A 19,714-nucleotide genomic window follows, 5' to 3' on the forward strand; every position below is an offset into this window, starting at 1 on the left:
ACCCTCTCTGCCCGCCACGCTGCCCTGCCCGGGAGGGACCAAGTCTTCAGGTAACTAACCACGTGCTGTTGAAACTGCCCTCAGGGTCCTGCCCACCTGAAGGATCCTCTCTGCATGGCTCCGCTTGGCCTTCCAAGACCCCAGGCCCTGCATGGCCCTACCCACCTTCACCCAGCCTTGTCCTGTCTTGTTCACCAGCTGTGTGTCATGTGGGCACTGTGGATGGGCACTTTTCTAGGAGCCGGAGGTATAGCCATGACCAGGACAGCTGAGGGCCTGCTCCCTGAGAGCTAATGTCTGTTGGGCAAAAGGGCAGCATAAGTAAACGATGAATGGCATATTCTCCAGTTGTGCCAGACGCTAGGAGGTGACGTGACAGAGCAGCGGTTCTCAAACTTTAAAGTGCTCCAGGGCCGCCAGGAGGGCTTGTTATACGTTCCCCTATTCTGGTCCCCGTTCCCAGACATTGGTAGGTGGGGTGGGGGTTCATAAATTTGCATGTCTCACAAGCTCAAGGGTGATGCCGACGCTACTAGTCCAAGGGCCCCACTTGGAGTGACACAGTCACCGCAGTGGCCACTTTGGACGGGGTGGTCAGAGAAGGCCTCTCTGAGGAGGCGGCATTTGAGCTCTGAAGACTTCCCAGGGGAAGAGTGAAGCAGTTGGCCCAGGCAGAGGGACCAGCAGCACCACAGTCCTGAGACCAGCAAAAGCCTGACTTATGTGAGGAGCAGAAAGGAGATCCGGGCGGCTAGAGCACGGGGAGAGCTGGAGATGACAGCGGTGGAGTCTTGTCAGGCGGTGCTGGGCTGCTGGAGTCTCTTCTAGACTGGAGGGTCTTAAGTGTGGGAGTGGCATGGCCCGAGTTAGGAAGCAGGGAGGCCTTGAGGAGGCTGCTGCCTCCACTGGGGCGAGAGACCATGGTGCTGTGGACGCCAGTGGGAGCAGTGGGCTTGGAGAGAGCGGCCAGCCCTCAGCACGCTGCTGCTGGGAGTCCTGGGCATCGTCATGGTCGAGTGGCCTCTGGGGGCTTCCTGGGACCAGACTGCAGGGCCATCTTAAAGGTTGAAGACCAAAGCCTGTCAGGGCTGGACGGAACCATCGTGCCTGGGGAGGATGGAGTGGGGTGCTCACCGTCGTCACTCTGGCCAGACTCCAGTCCACCCACTCCCGCCCCTGCCTTCCTCTGCCCTGTGCTGTCCTCTGCCCAGCCCCGGGGTCAGGGCCCTTCTGAGCGTCCTCTGCATGGTCCCCGCCCCCTTGGCTGAGGCTGCATGGCCAGTTCCCGCCCCAGGACGGCTGCATTTCAGGGAGCTGCGCAGGGTGCCAGGGTGCCTGGCAGAGGCAAAGGGCACGGGGGAGAAGCTCTGCCCCATCCCCCTCACACTCCCCTTTTCTCTAACCTCAGGCTGCTTTCCCGAAATCCTGCCCTGGGCCCCCTCGTAACCCTGAGGGGGGCCCTCTGGAGCTCGGGTGCCCCTGGCCCTGCAGGGAGAGATGATTGACAGGATTGAGTACAACGTGGAACATTCGGTGGACTACGTGGAGAGGGCTGTGTCTGACACCAAGAAGGCCGTCAAGTACCAGAGCAAGGCTCGCCGGGTCAGTAGCCCCAACCCCGCCCGAGCCCACGTCCTCACGCACGCAGAGCCCCCAGACCATCACAACCCCCTCCGTGCTCTGCCTGCACCCTCCCTCAGCTCTGACCAGAGCCTCTGGTGCCCAGTTAAAACCCCACCCAGACATGTTCCAGGCCCTCACTTTCTCCCTCATTCAATCCCCCAGACTCTCCAACCCTCATCCCTCACCAGAGCCCCTCCCCAGCCGCCCCACAGCCTCAAAGCTCTGCCCAGAGGCTCAGCCTCCCTCCTGGCCCCACTTCCGCGCTGAGGCCTCTCCTCGCCTCCCTGTGCAGAAGAAGATCATGATCATCATCTGCTGTGTGGTCCTGGGCATCGTCATCGCCTCCACCTTCGGAGGCATCTTTGGGTAGAGACCACCCCACCGCCACCGCGCTCTGGATGGCCCACCCTGGGAGGCCGCCTGGCTGCTGCCACCTTCTGGCTCGGGCCCTCTCCTCCCCACCCCATACCGCTTTCTCTGCACAGGGCCCCCGTTCCCACCCTGCCCTGAGCCGTCGTGTGCATGATCCTTGTGACAGTGTGCGTCTGTACAGAGGAGGCAGAGGGGAGCCAGGCTGGGAAACAGCCAGCCTGGTGGGGATGGGCCGGCAAGGGACAGACTCAGGCCCTGGCCCAGGCCGCTCCCCTTATAGACAGGGCTGCCTGGGGTAGTCAGCTATGCTCCCCTCCCCCAGCCTTCAGTAATTCCACTCCAGCCTGGGGTCTGCCCTCTCCTGGGATCAAGGCTCTCTGGACCCCAACCTTGCCTCCTACTGACCAGCCCATCTGCCCCATCCTGTGTCCTCTCCAGCTGTCCCCATAAGCCAAGCCCCCTGAGGGCTGGGGACCAGCTGGCCACATGGTGCTGCTTTTCAGGTTCGGGGAAGGGTGGCCCTGAGAGACAGCCCAGCTCTAAGCCTCTAACAGCCAATTCACTGCCAGGGAGGCTCAGGGCGCCGTGGCCGGGTAAGGCTTCTGGCTTCTGGCCGTGTCAAGACCAGGCTTCCTCCCCTGCCTCGGGGCAGAGTCCAACAGGTCTTCAGCTGCCTCAGCCTCCCTTCCCACATTCCTACAGCCCCAGGAGCAACCCCTTTGGGCTAAACCTGACCCCAGGTAATATTCTGGAAGAGGCTGACTGGTGCCTGGTCTCCAGCCACCCTCGGAGCTAGGGAGGCAGAGCGGGCCCCGGTCAGGCCTCTGCACTGGTAAAGCCCACGGCCCGGGCCAGCCACTCTCCCGGGCAGGCCCTAGTCGGGTCCTCAAGCCATTGTGTGTTGCATGTTTGGGACAGTGGTCCCTGCTCTCTTGTGCTCGGGAAGTCAGCATCCCTTCAGGCGCCCGCAATCTCGTCCTGCCCTTGCTGCCCCCCACTGACGTGCCACGTGGGTGTCAGGTGTCTCGGATGCAGTATTCAGCAGCCAGCCAGGGAGGGGCACCTCCCGCCTCCCCACTGTCTCCGGACTTCTCAAGTCTGAGATGTGCCCCCACCCAAAACCCCTGTCGCCCGTTGACAGGCAAGGAGCATGCATGCGAGCACATGCAGCAGGGGCTGGGGCCAGGTCTGAGCCCCGCCTTCCCTCAGCTTTGCTCCTGCCCAGTGACTGTGACCGCTGTCCGTGTTGCCTTCTTGAACAGCGACTCCCCTCCCCCTCCTCCACCCCTTCACCAAAGGTCTTGGCACAACCAGCTGCCCATTTTGTGAAATTTTTATGTAGAATAAACATTTGTACCTGTACCATGCCTCTGCTCTGGACTTCTTAGTGTCACGGCCTTAGGACTGGGGCTGATCCTACGTGGCACCACGGGGCTCAGAGACCAAGGATCCCAGCCACCTCCCTTGGCCTTCACCTTCCAGACCCTCTGGCCCCTCCACCCCCGCCCGAACATCTCTCCACTCCTGCTTAACACCTGACGCCTATTCTGTACTGTGGGCCCAGATCGACCCCCTCTTCCCACTTTTCCCGGAGTCACAAGCCACCACTGGATCCCCTCTCATCACCCTGCTAGACAGTCCCCCCACCCGGGGCCGAACCTGTCCTTCTGACCACTAGTGACTGGAGAGAAGACAGGCCCCAGAGGCAACCAAGCGCTGGACTGGTCAGCTGATGCGGCAGCTCGGGGTTAAAGTCAGCCCAGGCCGCTGGGCTGGATAATGCCTTCAGACCAAAGGGAAACCAGAGACTGGGCAGAGGCCTCAGGCCAATGGGTACCACGGATACCTTTCATTTCATCCTGCCCATGCTTCCCAACTTTGCCTGGTGTTGTTATACATAATATAGTCTCATCTAAGTCACATATAAGCAGCCCTAAATTAATCTACCTTGTTCCTTGCAGGTTAAAAGAATGCTTTCATACATTAAGTTCTTTAGACCCTAACTGATAACCTGGGAATCAAGCCCCCACCAATAGAGGAACTTCGGAAATCTGTTTAGGATCACAGAGCTGGAAAATGCCAGAGCCGGAGTTCCACAGAAGTGGTTTACTGCTTTTAGAACAAAATAAGATGCTCTCAGAACTTTTTTTAGTGAAGAAATTACTTTTAGAACTTTAAACTTTTTTTTTTTTTTTAGAACTTTAAACCTTTTTAGAACTTTTCTAAAACACTATTTTTGTCAGCTGATAAAGTAGGCACTTTAATATGCAGAAAACCCTCCAGAAGCAAGTGCCTGGGCTGGATGGCACAGCTCACAACTGTGTGGTTCCCGAGCTGTCCCACTGGACGCGGCCGCCTGCTCAGAAGCGGGGCTTGCGCTTGCGGCCGGTGTACTGAGTGTCAGGTCGGACCTCCCTGTGTGAAGAAGTAACAGGGGCGGGAAGAACAGAACCATCTCAGGAAAAACAAGACAACCCACTGGGACCACCCTGCCGCCGGCGGCGCTCCTTCTTCTCCAGCACCCACTGTCGGCTCTTCCTCACCACTCCCCGCCTCGCCATCATGTACGGGACCCTGTGCAGGAGACACAACTGTGAGCAGGTCCTGTGAGCAGGACAGAGTGGCCTGGCTGGCACCCAGGTTAATCCCAGCAAGTAAGTGTGGTGAGCTTCCCCGGAGTCAGGTGGCCTCAGATGCCCCTTCCACAACAGAAGCCCCCATTCTGGACACCCCTTCCTGGTGACATCTGCTGGGGCCAGAGCGGTTGTTTAGGAGGCAGGAGACGTGGGGTACGCCCCTCGCTCGCAGGCATCCATGCGGTTGACCACGTGGTTAGGCATACATACCTGCCTGTGGGGCAGGCAGGGGCCAAGCTACTTTTGGGGCTCACAAGAGCCGATCCAAGGAAAGCAGGCCCTAGTCTGGCTGTGAGGCCAGCACGCTTGGTACAGACCAGGTTGGGGCTCCCAGCAACTACAGGTGTCTGAGGTAGGAAAACAAGGCTGCCCCACTTGTGGCAGCCCTGACAATGATCCTCAAGGGGTGATCTTGGCCTCCAGTCCTGGCTGAGGAGAAAAGGGACCTCCCACAGCTCTATGGGAGAGAGGCCCTGAGAACAGGGGAGCCTGGGCCCTCAAACCACATCCCCATCTGGCAGTTGGAATCCAACTGTTTTCAGCGTCGAACACACCACGGAGGCTGCTTGCCCTCTGAGTAACCATTCCCTGAGTACCTGCGTGCACGCCCCGTGGATGTTCCACAGTGGCTATGAACCAGCCCTGCCCCTGAAGAGTCCACGGCTGGGCTGTGGTAGCGACCACCCGCACGAGGCAAAGCAAGAGCAGGGAGGCCAGGAGCTGCTAAGGCAGTGATGGGGAAAAGGAGAGGGCCACAGAGATAAGCTGCTTCATGCAGAAGGCGGGCCAGCATTCCAGACAAGAAGCAATACGTGAAAATGAGGCACAGGGAAAGGACTGAAGAGGAAGGTTAGGGAGCAGAAGAGCCCTGTTGCCTGGAGTCATTGAGTGTAAGAAGGGGAAGGGTCCAAGTGAGACTCTGAGGGTCAGCTGAAGATTGAGTCATCCTCGTAAGTGTCCTCCTCGCCTGAGGACCAGTGGAAGCCGGACTGCATGACACACTCTTCCGGCTCCTACTTCTCATCTGTTCTAACCTAATAGTAAAAGTCAGATTAAAAAAAAACACCAACTCAGAATCCCACCTGGCTGGTCCAGTTCATGGAGGTGTGAACACCAACCAGCAAGGAGCGTGCTCTCCCTCCAGGAAGCAGCGAGGCTTTCTACCACAGGAGGAACACAACATGTCCTAGACTCTGGGGTGTGCAGATAGCAGTTCACGAAAGAAAGTTAAGAGGGCCTACAGTGAGGGGGCAGGAGTCTAATGTGCCAGGTGCAAAGCAGGCTGCTGGAGATGCAGGACTAAACAGATGCAGGACTAATCCCCAGGAGTCTCTAAGGAAGAACGAGCTCTGGGGCAGCACAGTGAACAGGGGGCAAGATGTGAGCTGCGGGAGGGACGATGGGAAAGAGTCATCGGGGAGACAAAGGGAGCAGTGAAGACGGTAAGCGACCCCGACCACAGGTGCCAAGAGGAAAGCGGAGTCCACAGTGCAAATGCCAGAGGGGACGGAGCCTTTGGAGAGAGCAGCTGACGAGTGGTACGGTAGAGGCTGGGTGACGAGGATTAAGGAATACATAGGTCAAGCAAAGTTGTTGGGGGGCGGGGGGAAGAAATTAGAGATAAGTCAGGTAAAGGTTTAAAATACTTTTCCTTGATTTACCTATTTATTTACAGTAAGTGGCCTGAATGTGATCAGACAGAAGTGACAGCACCGGGAGAAGCCCGATCAGCCTTACAGTAGACAAAGGCCTCCTCCCACCCTCCTCAAATCCGAGGACTTCAAGAGGAAGAGCCTGTAGGGAAATGAGGTCCGCGCCAGGCACTGTGCCGAGTCCTGTACAGACATGCCCTCGACTCAACTCACTGCCCAAGAGGGTGGCACATCCCCCCCAATTTTAAACACGAGAAATGGACGATCAGGTCCCACAACTTACCTAAGTTTACAGTTAGGACACGTCGTCTGTAGACACCGGCGTTGAGGACAAGAGGGAGCCTAAGATAGACGGGAGGGGAAGCAGGAGACGGGACCACTCCCTGAGAGCAAGCAATGGGCACCTTAGAGCAGAAACGGCTAGGAGAGCCGCCAAGTCCCCACGGGGAAATGGGCTGAGGAAGCTAAGGGAGATGACCGCGGAGGGCCAATGGGTCAGAGGGCATCAATCCACGGTGGACAGGAGGACCGCACTCATGATTTTCACCACAGGTGGGCCTTCCTAACTCATCCATTCTCGGCTCATTTTTCCTCTTAAACGTCTTAAGAGTCTGAAAACCTTTCACCCCTACTAATCAGAACTAAGAAATCACCTCCTTCTTCACTACCTCATAATCAATTGTTCCTTCAACAAATACTGAACACCTTTTGCTAACAAGACACGATTCTGGTTTCAGGGATACAGTCAAGTCCCCACCAAGTTTTCACTCTAGTTGGGGACAGAAGTAATACCAAGTAAATGAATACTTATGATTTAGAGCAGTGAAAGGTGGTAGGGAAAATAAAGGTAACAAGAACTCAACTGAAGATACTGAACAGAGAAACGGCAAGATATGATTTACATTTCAAAAAAGTAAAAGAAAAAGGGAAGTCTCCGTCTTGCTGCACAGCAAATGAATTCAAAGAGGCAAAGTCAGAAGTAAGGAGACAAGTGAGGTAGCTTTCAGTAATCTAGGCAGCAAAGACAGAGACCAGGTAGGAGTGGGGAAAAGGGATGGAGTGACTAGATGTAAAATGTAAGGAAAACAGGAAGGGCTGAGAATGGAAAGAATGGAGGGAGGAAGTTCGGGGATGAAGACCAAGAGCTCTGTTTTGTTCCAGAGACCCGTGGGAAGTCCAGGTATGGATATTTAGGAGGGGAGGTGGTTTGGAAAGCAGAGGTGGGATTGAGACCAAGCACAGAAACCTGGAGGTTCTGAACCTGTAGCTGGTGTCTAAGGCAGCAGCACAGAGAGAAAAGGGGTCCAGGGTGGGCCCCAGAGTGGACCGAGAAGGAACAGCCAGTGAGGTTAACAGAAAACCGGGACCGTGGGTGGGAGGCCAAGTGAGGAAAGCGTTAGGGGAGCGATCGGCTGCATCAGCTCCTAATGAGCAGGCAAGTTACAATGAAGATGGAGAAGGAAAAAAGACTGGGAAGTGACCATGGGTTTGGCGAGACAGCCTGGTGGTGGCCTTGATCAAGAGAGCCATCTGTGGGGCTTCCCTGGTGGCGCAGTGGTTGGGAGTCCACCTGCCGATGCAGGGGACACGGGTTCGTGCCCTGGTCCGGGAAGATCTCACATGCCGCGGAGCGGCTGGGCCCGTGAGCCATGGCCACTGAGCCTGCACATCCGGAGCCTGTGCTCCGCAACGGGAGAGGCCACAACCGTGAGAGGCCCGCGTACTGAAAAAAAAAGAGAGCAATTTGTGATGAGACAAGCATGAGCCAGAGGAGAGGAGTGAGAATGGCAGAGGAGACAGTGTGAGGAGTTCGGTCATAAAGGGAAGCCGACGAACAGGGTGGCCGCCAGGAGCTGTTACGGGGTTAAGGCAGGACCCTTTCTGAAGACAGGAGAAATCGCGCAGGATGTTTGTGTGCTGATGGGGATGACTCAGGAGGGTAAACATGAGGATGCGGGAGAGGAACGAGAGCCACAGGGGCCAAGTGGGGATGGGGTCCGGGATGTAGGTGGAGGAGGCAGCCTTGGGAGGAGGGGACAGCCTGCTGGGTATGGCAAGAGGGCAGGCAGAGAGGAAGGCTGCCCACAGACATCCGGAGGGGCTCCACTAGCTCAGCCGGAGGCAGGTGCAGGCACAGGTCTGAAGGGTTCCCAGGTCCTATTTCCGCCTTGGTGTCTCTGCCACACCGGACCCTGACAGACTTGGTGAAAGCAGAGGGAAACGGAGGAGTCGTGCTGCTGTGTCTAATGAACCTGGTGGCAGGAACTGCCTGCGCCTTAGGCAGGGCTGACGGACAGCCTTACCTCTCAACCGTGAACGTGGACTCCCTGGCCTCCTCTTCCTCATCATCTTCGTTCTGGGCCTGCAGGAACCAAAGTGCTCTCAGATCACCCTGGAGATCTCTCAACCCACCTGCCCCACCCCAGAAGGCCTGGCACCCAGGCCTGAGCCCTTCTAACAGGTAGACGGCCCGGCCCCAGAAGAAGGGAAGCCAGAAGAGATGGGCCTACAAACTCAAAGTCCCTCACCATTGGTATAAAGGTCGAAGGTCCAGAAAACAAACAGAGGTAGAACCTGAAACAAGAAAGTGCAGAGTGAGGGCTGGGCTCAGAAAGGCTCACAGAGCAAGACAAGTCCTCCCCCTCTCTGCCACAAACAGATACAGACACAGCCAGGCCTCTTGCCTGCCCGGGGCCCCAGTGACCCAACTCAGCACTGCTCTGGTGCTCGCATCAGCGGCCTGTGAGGGCCACACCGCCACCCTCTCTCCCGCAGCACGGGCAGCACCCTGGCTCCCGGCACTCACTTCTTGGCTCTGGCGCTGTTGGGATAGTCCACCAACACACCACCAGTGAAGCCGGCCCTGGTGGCCTGGGTCGTGATCAGCTCCAACTGGGGAGAGAAGAGCGTGCAGTCAGGCAGGGCGGCTGGGGGAGCAGCAGCTTCCCGCCCCCTCCCCTGGCCCCGCTCTGGTCCCAGAATGGACCTTGTCTGGGAGAAGTGAGGGTCTTTATCAGACTATTCCCAATTCTGAGTCCCCGAAAGCCATGCAGAGAAGGTGCAGCCTAGAAGCAGCCACGGCAGATACCTCCCTCGGGGGATTACAGACCAACCAAGTCCCCCTGATTCTCACTTTCTAGCCCAGGGACCCACCTCCCGACTCAAATCTCAGGAGATGAATGGCCACCAACTGCGAGGCAGACTCATTCATGTTATTAGTCAGGGACAGCTCGCCACTTGTCCGTCAGAGTCGGTACCTCCCACCCCTCACTGCTCATGCATCACACTCCATAGAACAGACAACTGTTGATGTCCTCTCCCCACCCCCGGTTATGGAAATCAGTAATATCAGATGATTTATCTGTCAAGAGAAGACAGACCCCCCCACCCCGCCCCTCCCCCCAGGTACCCCTCCCTCTTCCTTAGGACACTAGGTCATAAAATGTGCCAGCAGGGGCCACGGGGACCACTCCCAGGAGCTCAGCCCCTCCCTTCCCACCAAGCAGCCTAAGGTTGCTTGTTCCGTCACCTCCCAACAGCAGGAGGGCAGGTGGGTGAGGAGCAGGACGATGTTGACCTATTCTGGGTCCCTCCCCCTTCCCTGTACCTCCACTAGCCAAGGGGTTCACCTGCTCTGAGTTCTCAGGGTACAGCTGCAGGACAGCCCGAGCTCCATGGACCTGCAACAGAAACATGGCTATCTTTCAAATATCCCATGGGGTCAGAACCCAGACGCTCCTCCTTTCCTTATTCACGAGATGCTTATTGAGTTCCCATTATGTGCAAGGTATACTGTTCTCAGGGCTGGGAAACAGCCATGGACAAAAGAGACAGCCTCCGAACTTCTGCAGCTCACATTTTAGTGGGTGAGGTAGCTAATTTACAGTAGTGATTAAGTGCCAAAAAGAAAAATAACTTAGGACAAGGGATGGTGCATGACAGCAACTATCAAGTTTACTTCTGGCTCAAGGAAGGCCTCTCTCTGAGGGACGCTGGAGCAGAGACCGGAATGTAGTAGACGGCTGGGCTATTTAAATGTCTGAGGGAAGAGCATTTCAGCAGAGAGAAAACCAAACACAAAGGCCGTCAGAACTTCAGGGTTAACCCCAGGACCTGAGAGGAAGAGAAACCATATAACGCACAAGACGCAGCTATCTGCCAGAACAACCCACTCTAAGAAAGCCAGGGTGAGGGGGACTAAGGGGACCAAGAAACACCTGGATCCAAAAAAAAAAAATGTGAAAGAACTCACTTTTAGGACTTAGAATCGCAGACTATCATCTAATCCTAGTAAACAGTGGAAATCAACACCATCACTTCTAAAGACAAGATAGGGAATTCCCCAGCAGTCCAGTGCTTAGGACTCAGCGCTTTCTTTGCAGGGGCCTGAAGCCGAGCGGTGTGGCCCAAATAAATAAATAAACAAACGAACAAATAAATAAAAGACAAGAAAAAGCTAATAAAGGCTCTCTCAGTGGTAAATAACCACCCTGCTCCCCATCTGAGCACTGGCAGTTGGTGGAAGGCAAGGTGGGAGTTGAAGGATGTGAGCACTCTAGAAGGTGTCCTCTGTGTGGCCTCGAAATGCTGTCCCTATCCTCCCTCTGTGGCGTCCAGGCCCCCAAGCCAACTTCTGACTGGTATTCAGCAGACTGGACACAGGAGTTGTGATCAGTCTCAGATTCTGACATCAATGTCTTCGCATTTCACTAGAGCGTCAGCCCCCTGAGCTTTCCTTTTTTGGGGGCTGAAGACTTGGACCGAAGTAGCCAACAATGAGGTCCTGCCATCCCGTGTGGTCCCATCTAAATGGCATTCCCACGGGGCACCTCCACTTCATCATGCTATCTGCAGGGCAAGGGAGGGACAGGCAGCCAGCCCAGGTGCGAAGGAGATCTCATACTCACCAGAACAGAGTAAAGAGCAGAAAAGAAGCAGTACAGGCGCTTGGCAGGAATGTCGGACTTCTTGTTAGCATTACAGAGCCACTGCACCGCAGAAATGCTGAAAAGAGGAAGGGACCTAGTCAGGAAAGGGAGCGATACGCAAGGTTCGATCTCCAGGCGAAACCCTCCTGCCCACGACCCTTTGTTGGCACGTGCAGGTCCACTCCAGGTCACTATTCTACAACGTTGGACCAAATAGGGTCTACGAAGGTGAATGTGAACTTCTCGTGGCCAGTCCAAGGAAACATTTCCTTAACCTTGCTTCTGCACACATCTCAAGTTTAGCATTACTTAGCAGGTCAAGGCTCTCCCTGCCACCTACCCCTTCATTCCCTTCCTCCAATCAAGGGAAATATGCTTTGGACTTACACAAAGCCATTCGCTCTCCTCCTAAATCACTTCCTTCAACTGTACCTGCTAACTGTCTCCACCATCCCCAGATTTAAAGCCTCAAGCAGCTACTATGTCCTCCTTTCCGACACTCCCCTCCTCACTGCTGTGCACATACATCTACAGAACCCCAAACCCTGCTGGTGTGTCCGACCGCCTCTTCCAGCTTTTACGATCCTCCACTACTCTCCTTGGTCAGCACTCATTACCGCCTCCATTGCTTCGACAACCTAACTTATCTCTCCTCTCGCGTCTTCTCTCTTCTTTTAAATAATCCTCCTACAACACAGACCCGATCTCGTCACTCCCCAGCTCCCCATCAACTACCGAGTAAAACCCAAACTTCTCGGGATGGAGTTAAAAGCCTCTAGGAACCGACCCCACACAATCTCATCTTCCGTAGAATTTCTCATTCCTCCCTACACCTATTAGACTCCTTTCCCCACCCACTTATGTGCTTTTGCTCACACTGTTCCTTCACTCTGAAACCCTCTCCTTGACTATCCAAATTCCTCCCAACCTCAGGGCCCAGCCCCGGCCCCTCCTGCTTTCCTGTGCTCTTACTTCTCTTCATAACTCTGGTGGGTCCCATGAGTCCCTAGTACACACCCCACACTGGGGCTCACGTTTAGTAACTTGGTCCACATCTTATAGCACCTAAAAAACCATGGAGTCTTAAAAACAGGGACCTTTATTTCCACAAACAGCATAGCACCTTGGACAATTTCTTGCAGGTAACAAATGCTGAAAAGAAAAAGCCTGCCATACCACCCCTCCTCTTAAAAACAAACTAAAAATGACTATTTACTCCTGAAACATACAAGACCAAATTGCTGGCCTTTGGTTTTCTGCAGCTTAGAACATCTCACCTGATCATTACTAAAAAGCAATTGCTATCTTTGAAATGTTTTTTCTCCCCTCCTGCTTTGTTCCCACATGTAAACTAATCCCATACCCTAAAAAAACCCTTCAAATCCAGATTTGTACTCCTCACCCAGATTCCTACTGTGTATCGCTACAGCTCAATCTATTATCACAGGAGGTCTTCCCCCAGGTAATGATAAAACTATGACTTCCTACCCTAGCCCCTACCTCCACCCCACCAACAAAACACTAAACCAAATACTAAACAGAACTTACCACAGAAGACAAAGAACAACTTGACGTTTCTAACTGTAATTTCAGTGTTCTAAGATCTGTTATCAAAGTACTACGTACACATTCAAAACTTGAACCTGACGCCACAGAAACGACTCCTAAGCCACCGAAGAGATTGGAGCAATTGGGGTCACTCTCCACTACAAAGTCCTTTGAAAAGAAGTCAACAAGATGGCTGCTGGGACCCACAAAATGGCTCCTAGAGGCTCAGAAGACCACCCCTCCACACACAGCCCCACACACAAAGCAGAGAAACTTATACCATGGTGCCTGAACCTGGCAGTGCAAGATAATCACAGGAGTAGTTTTGAAATACAAAAAAATACATATTTGGGGGCCTTGCTCTGGCCTTATACATCTGAAAATCCTGGGGGATGTGTATTTTTAAGCATTCTGTGTGATTCTGCTGCACAGCCAGGTTTGGGAAGCACTGGCCTGCAGGACTAAAAGCAGGACCTGAAGACTCTCACCTGATACAGCCATCAAAGGAGCCCGGTTTGAAGGGGATGCCCTGACCCATGTCCCCCAGAAGCAGGTCTCCCTCCGTGTCTCGGTCCAAGGCCACATCTACATTGGAGAAGAGTAGGTGAGGAATCAATCTGCATCACTGTTCCATACTCATGCAGGGGAGTCCACTCCAGTGCTAAATAGGACATACTTACCCAGCATGGCAGGGCTGATGTCAATGCCCACCCAGTAGTGCCCCTCATCTGAGAGGTAATCTCCACTCAGCCCAGAACCACAGCTGGAAGACACAATCAAATGGGGACTCAACACTGTGAGTAGCAAAGACACCCCACCACCTACCTGGACTATCTGAAGTGAGCCCCAGGATCTCACCCAATATCCAACAGATAACAAGGTTGACCCTCAGGCAGACAGAGGAGCTCCAACGCTCGCCCAGCCATCTTGGTTTGGACATCAATCATCCGTGAGCTATAAAAAGGCAGAAACACAAGCAAGTGGTAAAGGAGCTCTGGGCTAAAACCTCACCCAGACCAAGAAAAGCCAAAGAAAGAGAGAAAGAAACAATCATCCTGAGGTACCCTTTCCCGGTCAACAAACTGGACTACAACTATTTAAAAGTGACCCCAGAAGTCCATGTAATACAACGTGTTATTTTGTTCTGACACAAATTAAAACTGTAGTAGCTGCAGAGCTAATGTGAAATTAACATATCATTTATCTAATGACCAACCATTGGGTATTTTCAACTCTGCCAGGCTTTGACATTGTATTACTTAAATATATGTCTTCTAGAAGAATTATCCACTGTAACTACTCCCATATAGAAGGGTGAAGACGACACAGTAAGAATTATAGCAGTGCTGTCCATGAGAAACATAACGCAAGCCACTTGGGACATTCTAGAAGCTACGTTTAAAAAGAAATTAAATATGTAAAGTTAACTGTAGTAATAGTTAACCCAACATATTCAATATTACACTTTATTTAATCCAGTATACTCAAAACATCATTTCAATACATAACATAAAAAACAATAAAGCATTCTACGTTTTCTTCACATGAAGTGTATCAGATTAAATATGTTTCAATAGATGGCTGACGACTACTGGTTACCATACTGAACAGAAGAGGTCTAGAGTGTATCTGGCTTTCCCAAGATCCAGGGAGAATCACACGTACCAGTTTTCAAAATGCCTAACACAGGGCTCTGCAACTAGAAAAAAGTTTCTATTTGCTACATAATGACAACTGACCAAAGGGTTTTTGCTGACTCTGTCTGATACTCCAATTTGAACAAAAAAGAGAAAAGAGATATCTGCAGAACTTTCTTACAGAATACTGTATCGGAAAAAAAGGTTTGGAAGTCCTTGCTCTAGCCGTCATCTGTTAACTAACTTCATAATTATACAAAAAACTCTCCTCTACGAAATTCAGATACTCTACCAACAGCTGTCCTAAGGATTTACTGAGATAATGTAACCTGCGGCGTACAGTAAGCATTCCATGAATATTATTTCCTTCCCCCCAACAGCACTGATCCCTTACACATCTCCACTGCGTCCTACCTTTTTTATCACATGCTTAAAATAAGCTGTCGTACGAGAGAAAGTAGGCGTGATCCCCCCCATTCTGATGCTAAGGTTACTGAGACCCATTCTTAAGTTTAAAATTGACTCTTCCAGTGTCAAAAGTGGGATCAACTCAGGTCTCTTCCTTCCCCCACCCCCAAATTCTGCGTGCTTTCCAAGCAACCTCCGCAACCAGGGCAACTTGCCGGTTCCCGACCCCCGACGCCTCGCAACATCCAGGCTCCACTTACTTGCGCACGTATTTCCGGGCTTCATTCTTGTCGTAAAACTGCAGGAACGAGAAAAAAAAAAGGGTGGGGAGTCGAGGAAGAAATTAAGACGCGGAGGCCCCAGAAGAGGAGAGAGGGGTGTCCGCGGAACACAGGCCTCACCAGCTCCGGAGGCCCGCTGCGCTCGGGTCTCTGCCCACGTGCCGCCATCCCCACGCCTCAGCAACAGCACTCGCGCGATTTGCTTCCGGTGTCCGGCTTTTATGTCCTCGGCCTGGCGCCCGCCTCGTAATAGCATGCTCCACCCATCTCCCCGCCTTCTCTTTTACTCGATTGGCTACAAGGGCCGACTGGATGCGAAAAACGCACGCCTCCCATTGGCCAGTTCATCTTGCACCGCCCGCCTGACTCATTCAAGATGGCCGCCCAGCGCGATGTGAGATGGTCACGGCTATTACTGTGGAGGTTGTGGCGGGCCCGGGGGGTTCCACAAAACTTGGGATTGGGCTTGGGCCTAGAAGCGAGAACTTATTCTTGGAGCGACGGCCCGTACTCGCGCACGGCGCTCTATGAGCTGCTCGGCGTCCCCTCCACGGCCACGCAGGCGCAGATCAAGGCGGCTTACTACCGGCAGAGCTTCCTTTACCACCCGGACCGCAACGCCGGGAGCGCCGAGGCTGCCGAGCGGTTCACGCGCATCTCCCAGGCCTACGTGGTGCTGGGCAGTACCACCCTACGTCGCAAGTATGACCGCGGCCTGCTCAGCGACGAGGACCTGCGCGGCCCCGGGGTCCGGCCCTCCAAGACGCCCGCCGCCGACCCCGACTCGCCACGCACCCAGCCGCCTGCCTCTCGGACCCAGGGCCGCGGTCAGGCCTCGTCGGGAGCCAACCGCACCATGTTCGACTTTGACGCCTTCTACCAGGCGCACTACGGCGAGCAGCTGGAGCGCGAGCGGCGCATGAGGGCCCGGCGGGAGGCCCTTCGCAAGCAGCGGGAGGACCGGGCCAAGAAAGGCTTACGCTGGGACGAGACCCGAGACACGGCTTTATTCGTGGTTCTGTTCACAGTTTTCATCATCATGGGTTTTCGTTTTTAATTGGAGAGCGGAGGGAAGGGGAGCAGCCGCGCCACCGCCCCCCCAACCCCCAAGAAAACGGCCTGTCTTCTTGAACCCGTTGCTTCCATTGTCTGCTGTTGTCTACCTCTACTGGGGTCCGAAGGAACTGCTTTCCCCTTTCCCTTCCCCACCCGGCCAGCTTAGCCATTGACCTGCATATCCCTACCCCTCTGGTCCAGAAAAGGAGGCTTTTTGATGCCCAAGAAAATGGCTCCCAATGAGGAGTCCCGAAAGCCCGAGAGTGAGGGGTTTCCTGGAGGCCCTGGGGTGCCTGCTTCCAGATGTTGTCAATTTCTGGAACACTTGCTGTGGCTTTCCTGTAAAGCTCCGAGCAAGACTCGTCTGCTCCTGCCCCACGTGTGTAGCGTGGGGCTCCTCTGTAACCTTGAAACGTGCAATGTGACCAATTGTGACTGCCAAAAGAAAAATTCTGGGGTGATAAGAAACTTGTCTTTCTGTGAGTTCCCCAAGCCACAGGTGAGACGCAGTGCAGCGTAAGGATGTGATCTGTGGGAACCTGGCCATTCTTTGGTGGTCAGACCCCACTCCGCCTTCTGTTGGTGGTGAGTGTGAGTGGGAAAGAAAGCAAGGTCATGAGCGTAAGGAATGAGCCTTCCTGTTCCCATGCTTATCTAATGTATGACCTCGGAGAGGTTACTCTGTGGGCGTGATGGCAGAGGAGCAAATCGTTTGCTCTCTTTCGGTCTGTCACACTTGATTATCCATGTTCTAATAGGCTCAGTGATTAAAGTATGATGCCAGGGTCTTCCCTGACGGTCCAGTGGCTAAGACAACGTGCTTCCACTGCAGGGGGCGCAGGTTCAATCCCTGGTTGGAGAACTAAGATCCCACATGGTGCAGCAGCAGGGGGGAAAAAGAAAAAAAAAAAAAAAAATATATATATATATATACATGCATACATATATATATAGTGCCAGTAGAGTCAGGTTTGTCCTTGGGACACTGTGCCTGGCGCCTGGTCATCCCTTGACCAGCCAGCCCCATTGCTAACTGTGCAGCTCCTCCCTTCCCAAAAATAGAGCAACAAACTGGGAGTTTTGAGTCACCTGAGTGTGGCCCAGCCTCCTGTTTCACTGGCAGTGCTTATCGCAGGTCCTACAAGCCAAGTCCTTGAAACATGGCTACTTGAAGCTGTGGGAATTGGGGGAGTTTGAGTAGACCGGACTGTTGAGTGACAGGAGGTACAGGATGGAAGCGCACTTCCTTATTCAGAGCTGGCTGAGGGTTTCTTTGTTTCCTCTTTTCCTAATTGGTGCAGTGGGTTGTCACTTGGCTAGAGCTGTGGTCATCCAGTTCTCTTAACCGTGAATCACTGCATGTGGGGTGTGGCTTAGCTGTGAGATGGTAGGTACTCAGGTATGTACTGTGGAGCGTAAAGCTGTGGGGTAGGAAAACCTTTGCAGGAGATTTTCTGCAAAGGTAAGGGCCTAAGTAGGTTCTAAACAAAGCCAGAGGTGCTTTGCTATATTAACACCAGTTCCTGCACTCAATCTTTTGTGGCAGTCCTTGGATAAATTGGGAGAAACCCATAGCTAGTGCATCTTGGTCTCTTGGGAACCATTCTGTTTTCTCTAGCCTTGGAGGTTGGGGGCAAACTCTTAGTCGTGGCTTTGCAGTGACCATATGATTCAGTAGTAAAGATTTAAGCCTACTCTGGTTCAGACATGCTGGGCTCATGAAGCCTTGGTTTGGGGGAAATGGCATATATACTTTAAAAAAGAACATTTAATGTTACTATGTTTCATATCTGGAAAACAAGAGGGAAAGTCTTTTCAAAACACAAACTACAGGAAGTGAAGCTTAGTAAAAAGTACAGAGGCTAGTGATTTTCAACCAAGGAGTTGGGGCATAACAGTGTCCTTGGGGCAAGATTCTATCAAAGTTTCAATCAAATGGAGTTGGGGTTCCTTTGGGTCTTGTTTGTGAAAGCGCTAGTGGTCTGTGATAATCTGGGATCTTTCTCATGGTCTCTTTGACATAGATCTCTCAAGTTCGTTTTCTCTCCGTGAAAATCACAGTGAAGAACATTCCCTTGGGCCCCAGAACATGGAGGTAGACCCAGAAGGTTTGGAGTAGTGGGGTCCAGACTCTGTGAAACTTCTGGAACATTCCATGCAACTCCAAACAGGGTAGTCGATAAAATTTATTAATCATCCAACTCTAAGCCTCTCCTTAGGCCTAGAACTAGGCCCACTCTATTCTATAGTGCCATCCTGCCTGCCTCTGTTTTTTTTAGGCCAGAGCTAAACTCTGAGAGATCCCACTCCCTACCATCCCTGAAACTCAATCTGGGCTCTTCATGGGAGGGGAGATGTGTGGGAGGCTTTTTGAAGGACCCTCCCCAGCTTGTTCCTATTACATCATTTCTCCCTTTCTGGCCCCCCTGCAGTTGTCCTTTTTCAACTTCTTAGCTGTCCTGGGGAGGAGAGGCTAAACCAGGCCATGGACATTAGCCCCTGCCTTCTAGGGGCTGCTCCCTAGTTCCTGATAGAGGAGGAAGGCTGAGACATGGTCAGCTTCAGTCCCTTTTCTCCCTTTGGTCACAAACTGAAACAAAACTATAAGTTTGGACCTAGGAAGAGAGACTTTGGACAAGAGGGGCCCAGCATGCTCCATGCTGTGCTCATTGGGTAAGGCGTGAAGAAGAGTGCCAGGCTGAGTGAGCGGCACACACAGATCCTAATGGGGCAACGTGGACAAGAGCATAGGAATCAAGGTGTACATGTCTAGGCAATTGTGATAGTGTCTTTGGGCTTGATCAGGACTTCATTTTATTCCTCCTGAGCCTAACTGTTTTCCCCTCCATTGTCCTTCATTTATTGCAGGGTGAAAAGATCCTTTACACATCCCAGTGCTGAAGGAGTAAGATTTCTTGCTTCCTTCTGCGGTTCTGGCATCTCATTCGCTGAGTGCGCCTTGCCCTCTGTAATGGTCCCAGCATGAGCCAAGATGAATAAGAATAGCCTACCGTAGGCCAGTGAGTTGTCCGGTGGTCATTACTGACCATGTATATATATCTCTATCCCTTATAGCCACAGCCTGAAGCTGAGACGCCAAGGGTGGAGCCCAAGTGAGTGGCCACCACACCTGCTTATGGAAAATGGCGAGGAGTAGGGGTCTTGTCTCGGGCCTTTGGGCTTCCAGGAATGTCACCAGATCCCATGAAGGGAGGCTGAGAGAAGGGACAGCTGGTAAGTAGCGGTGTTACTTCACTCCCTGGAATTCAGTGCGCTCTCCTGGCCTTTGCCCTCTCAGTTCCTCAGCCTTGTGATGAGGTCACACACTGTCTCTTGCCTCTGAGCAGGACTGTAGAAGGCGCGCCTTGCCTGCCCTCAGCGGCTTGGCTCTCAGGCCAGGCTTGGAGCCCTGGGGGCCATCGGGTTTGTGCAAAGCACCTGGGGTCCCTCTGTTAGTGTTTTAGGGTGGTAGCAAGACCTGAGTCTGGACCTCATGAACTTGCATATGCTGGGGATTGCTAGGTGCTCTCATCCTCCAGAAGCAGAGAGCTCACCTTCACTATCTGTTGTAAG

General features: G+C 53.2%; 3 protein-coding genes and 1 non-coding gene across 4 annotated transcripts in view; 2 read left to right on the top strand and 2 right to left on the bottom strand.

Annotated features, from left to right (window-relative positions):
• Positions 1–3,254, top strand: part of STX1A (syntaxin 1A) — a 16,444-nt gene extending 13,190 nt beyond the window's left edge. Inside the window, exons 9-10 of the mRNA XM_024747202.1 lie at positions 1,492–1,602; positions 1,916–3,254. Coding sequence (XP_024602970.1) covers positions 1,492–1,602; positions 1,916–1,993 — 189 coding nt within the window. The 3' untranslated portion in view covers positions 1,994–3,254. The remainder of the gene's footprint in view (positions 1–1,491; positions 1,603–1,915) is intronic.
• Positions 3,255–4,081: 827 nt separating this feature from the next.
• Positions 4,082–15,338, bottom strand: BUD23 (BUD23 rRNA methyltransferase and ribosome maturation factor). The gene is made up of 12 exons (XM_024747214.1): positions 15,206–15,338; positions 15,065–15,102; positions 13,618–13,713; positions 13,440–13,522; positions 13,248–13,344; positions 11,191–11,287; positions 9,913–9,963; positions 9,090–9,175; positions 8,812–8,857; positions 8,587–8,645; positions 4,483–4,569; positions 4,082–4,413 (listed from the first exon to the last, which is right to left on the bottom strand). Exons 1-12 carry the CDS (start codon positions 15,251–15,253, stop codon positions 4,356–4,358), a joined length of 846 nt encoding a protein of 281 aa, XP_024602982.1. The 5' UTR covers positions 15,254–15,338; the 3' UTR covers positions 4,082–4,355.
• On the bottom strand, positions 4,973–5,104 carry LOC112401150 (small Cajal body-specific RNA 20). The gene has a single exon (XR_003003534.1).
• Positions 15,339–15,440: 102 nt separating the features above from the next.
• DNAJC30 (DnaJ heat shock protein family (Hsp40) member C30) lies at positions 15,441–16,600 on the top strand. The gene has a single exon (XM_024747172.1). The coding sequence runs from the start codon at positions 15,462–15,464 to the stop codon at positions 16,140–16,142; it is 681 nt and encodes a 226-aa protein (XP_024602940.1). The 5' UTR covers positions 15,441–15,461; the 3' UTR covers positions 16,143–16,600.
• The last annotated feature ends 3,114 nt before the right edge of the window (positions 16,601–19,714 follow it).

Source organism: Neophocaena asiaeorientalis, unplaced genomic scaffold (assembly GCF_003031525.2).
Source record: "Neophocaena asiaeorientalis asiaeorientalis breed wild unplaced genomic scaffold, Neophocaena_asiaeorientalis_V1.1 scaffold607, whole genome shotgun sequence".
NCBI classification, from domain to species: Eukaryota; Metazoa; Chordata; class Mammalia; order Artiodactyla; family Phocoenidae; genus Neophocaena; species Neophocaena asiaeorientalis.

Coding starts and splice junctions, on each gene's coding strand:
- BUD23 (XM_024747214.1), bottom strand. CDS start 15,253: ATGGCGGCACGTGGGCAGAGACCCGAGCGCAGCGGGCCTCCGGAGCTG. Junction 11,288..13,247: donor TCCTTTGATGGCTGTATCAG/GTGAGAGTCTTC, acceptor TCCTCTTTTCAG/CATTTCTGCGGTGCAGTGGC. Junction 8,858..9,089: donor AACAGCGCCAGAGCCAAGAA/GTGAGTGCCGGG, acceptor TTCTTGTTTCAG/GTTCTACCTCTGTTTGTTTT.
- DNAJC30 (XM_024747172.1), top strand. CDS start 15,462: ATGGCCGCCCAGCGCGATGTGAGATGGTCACGGCTATTACTGTGGAGG.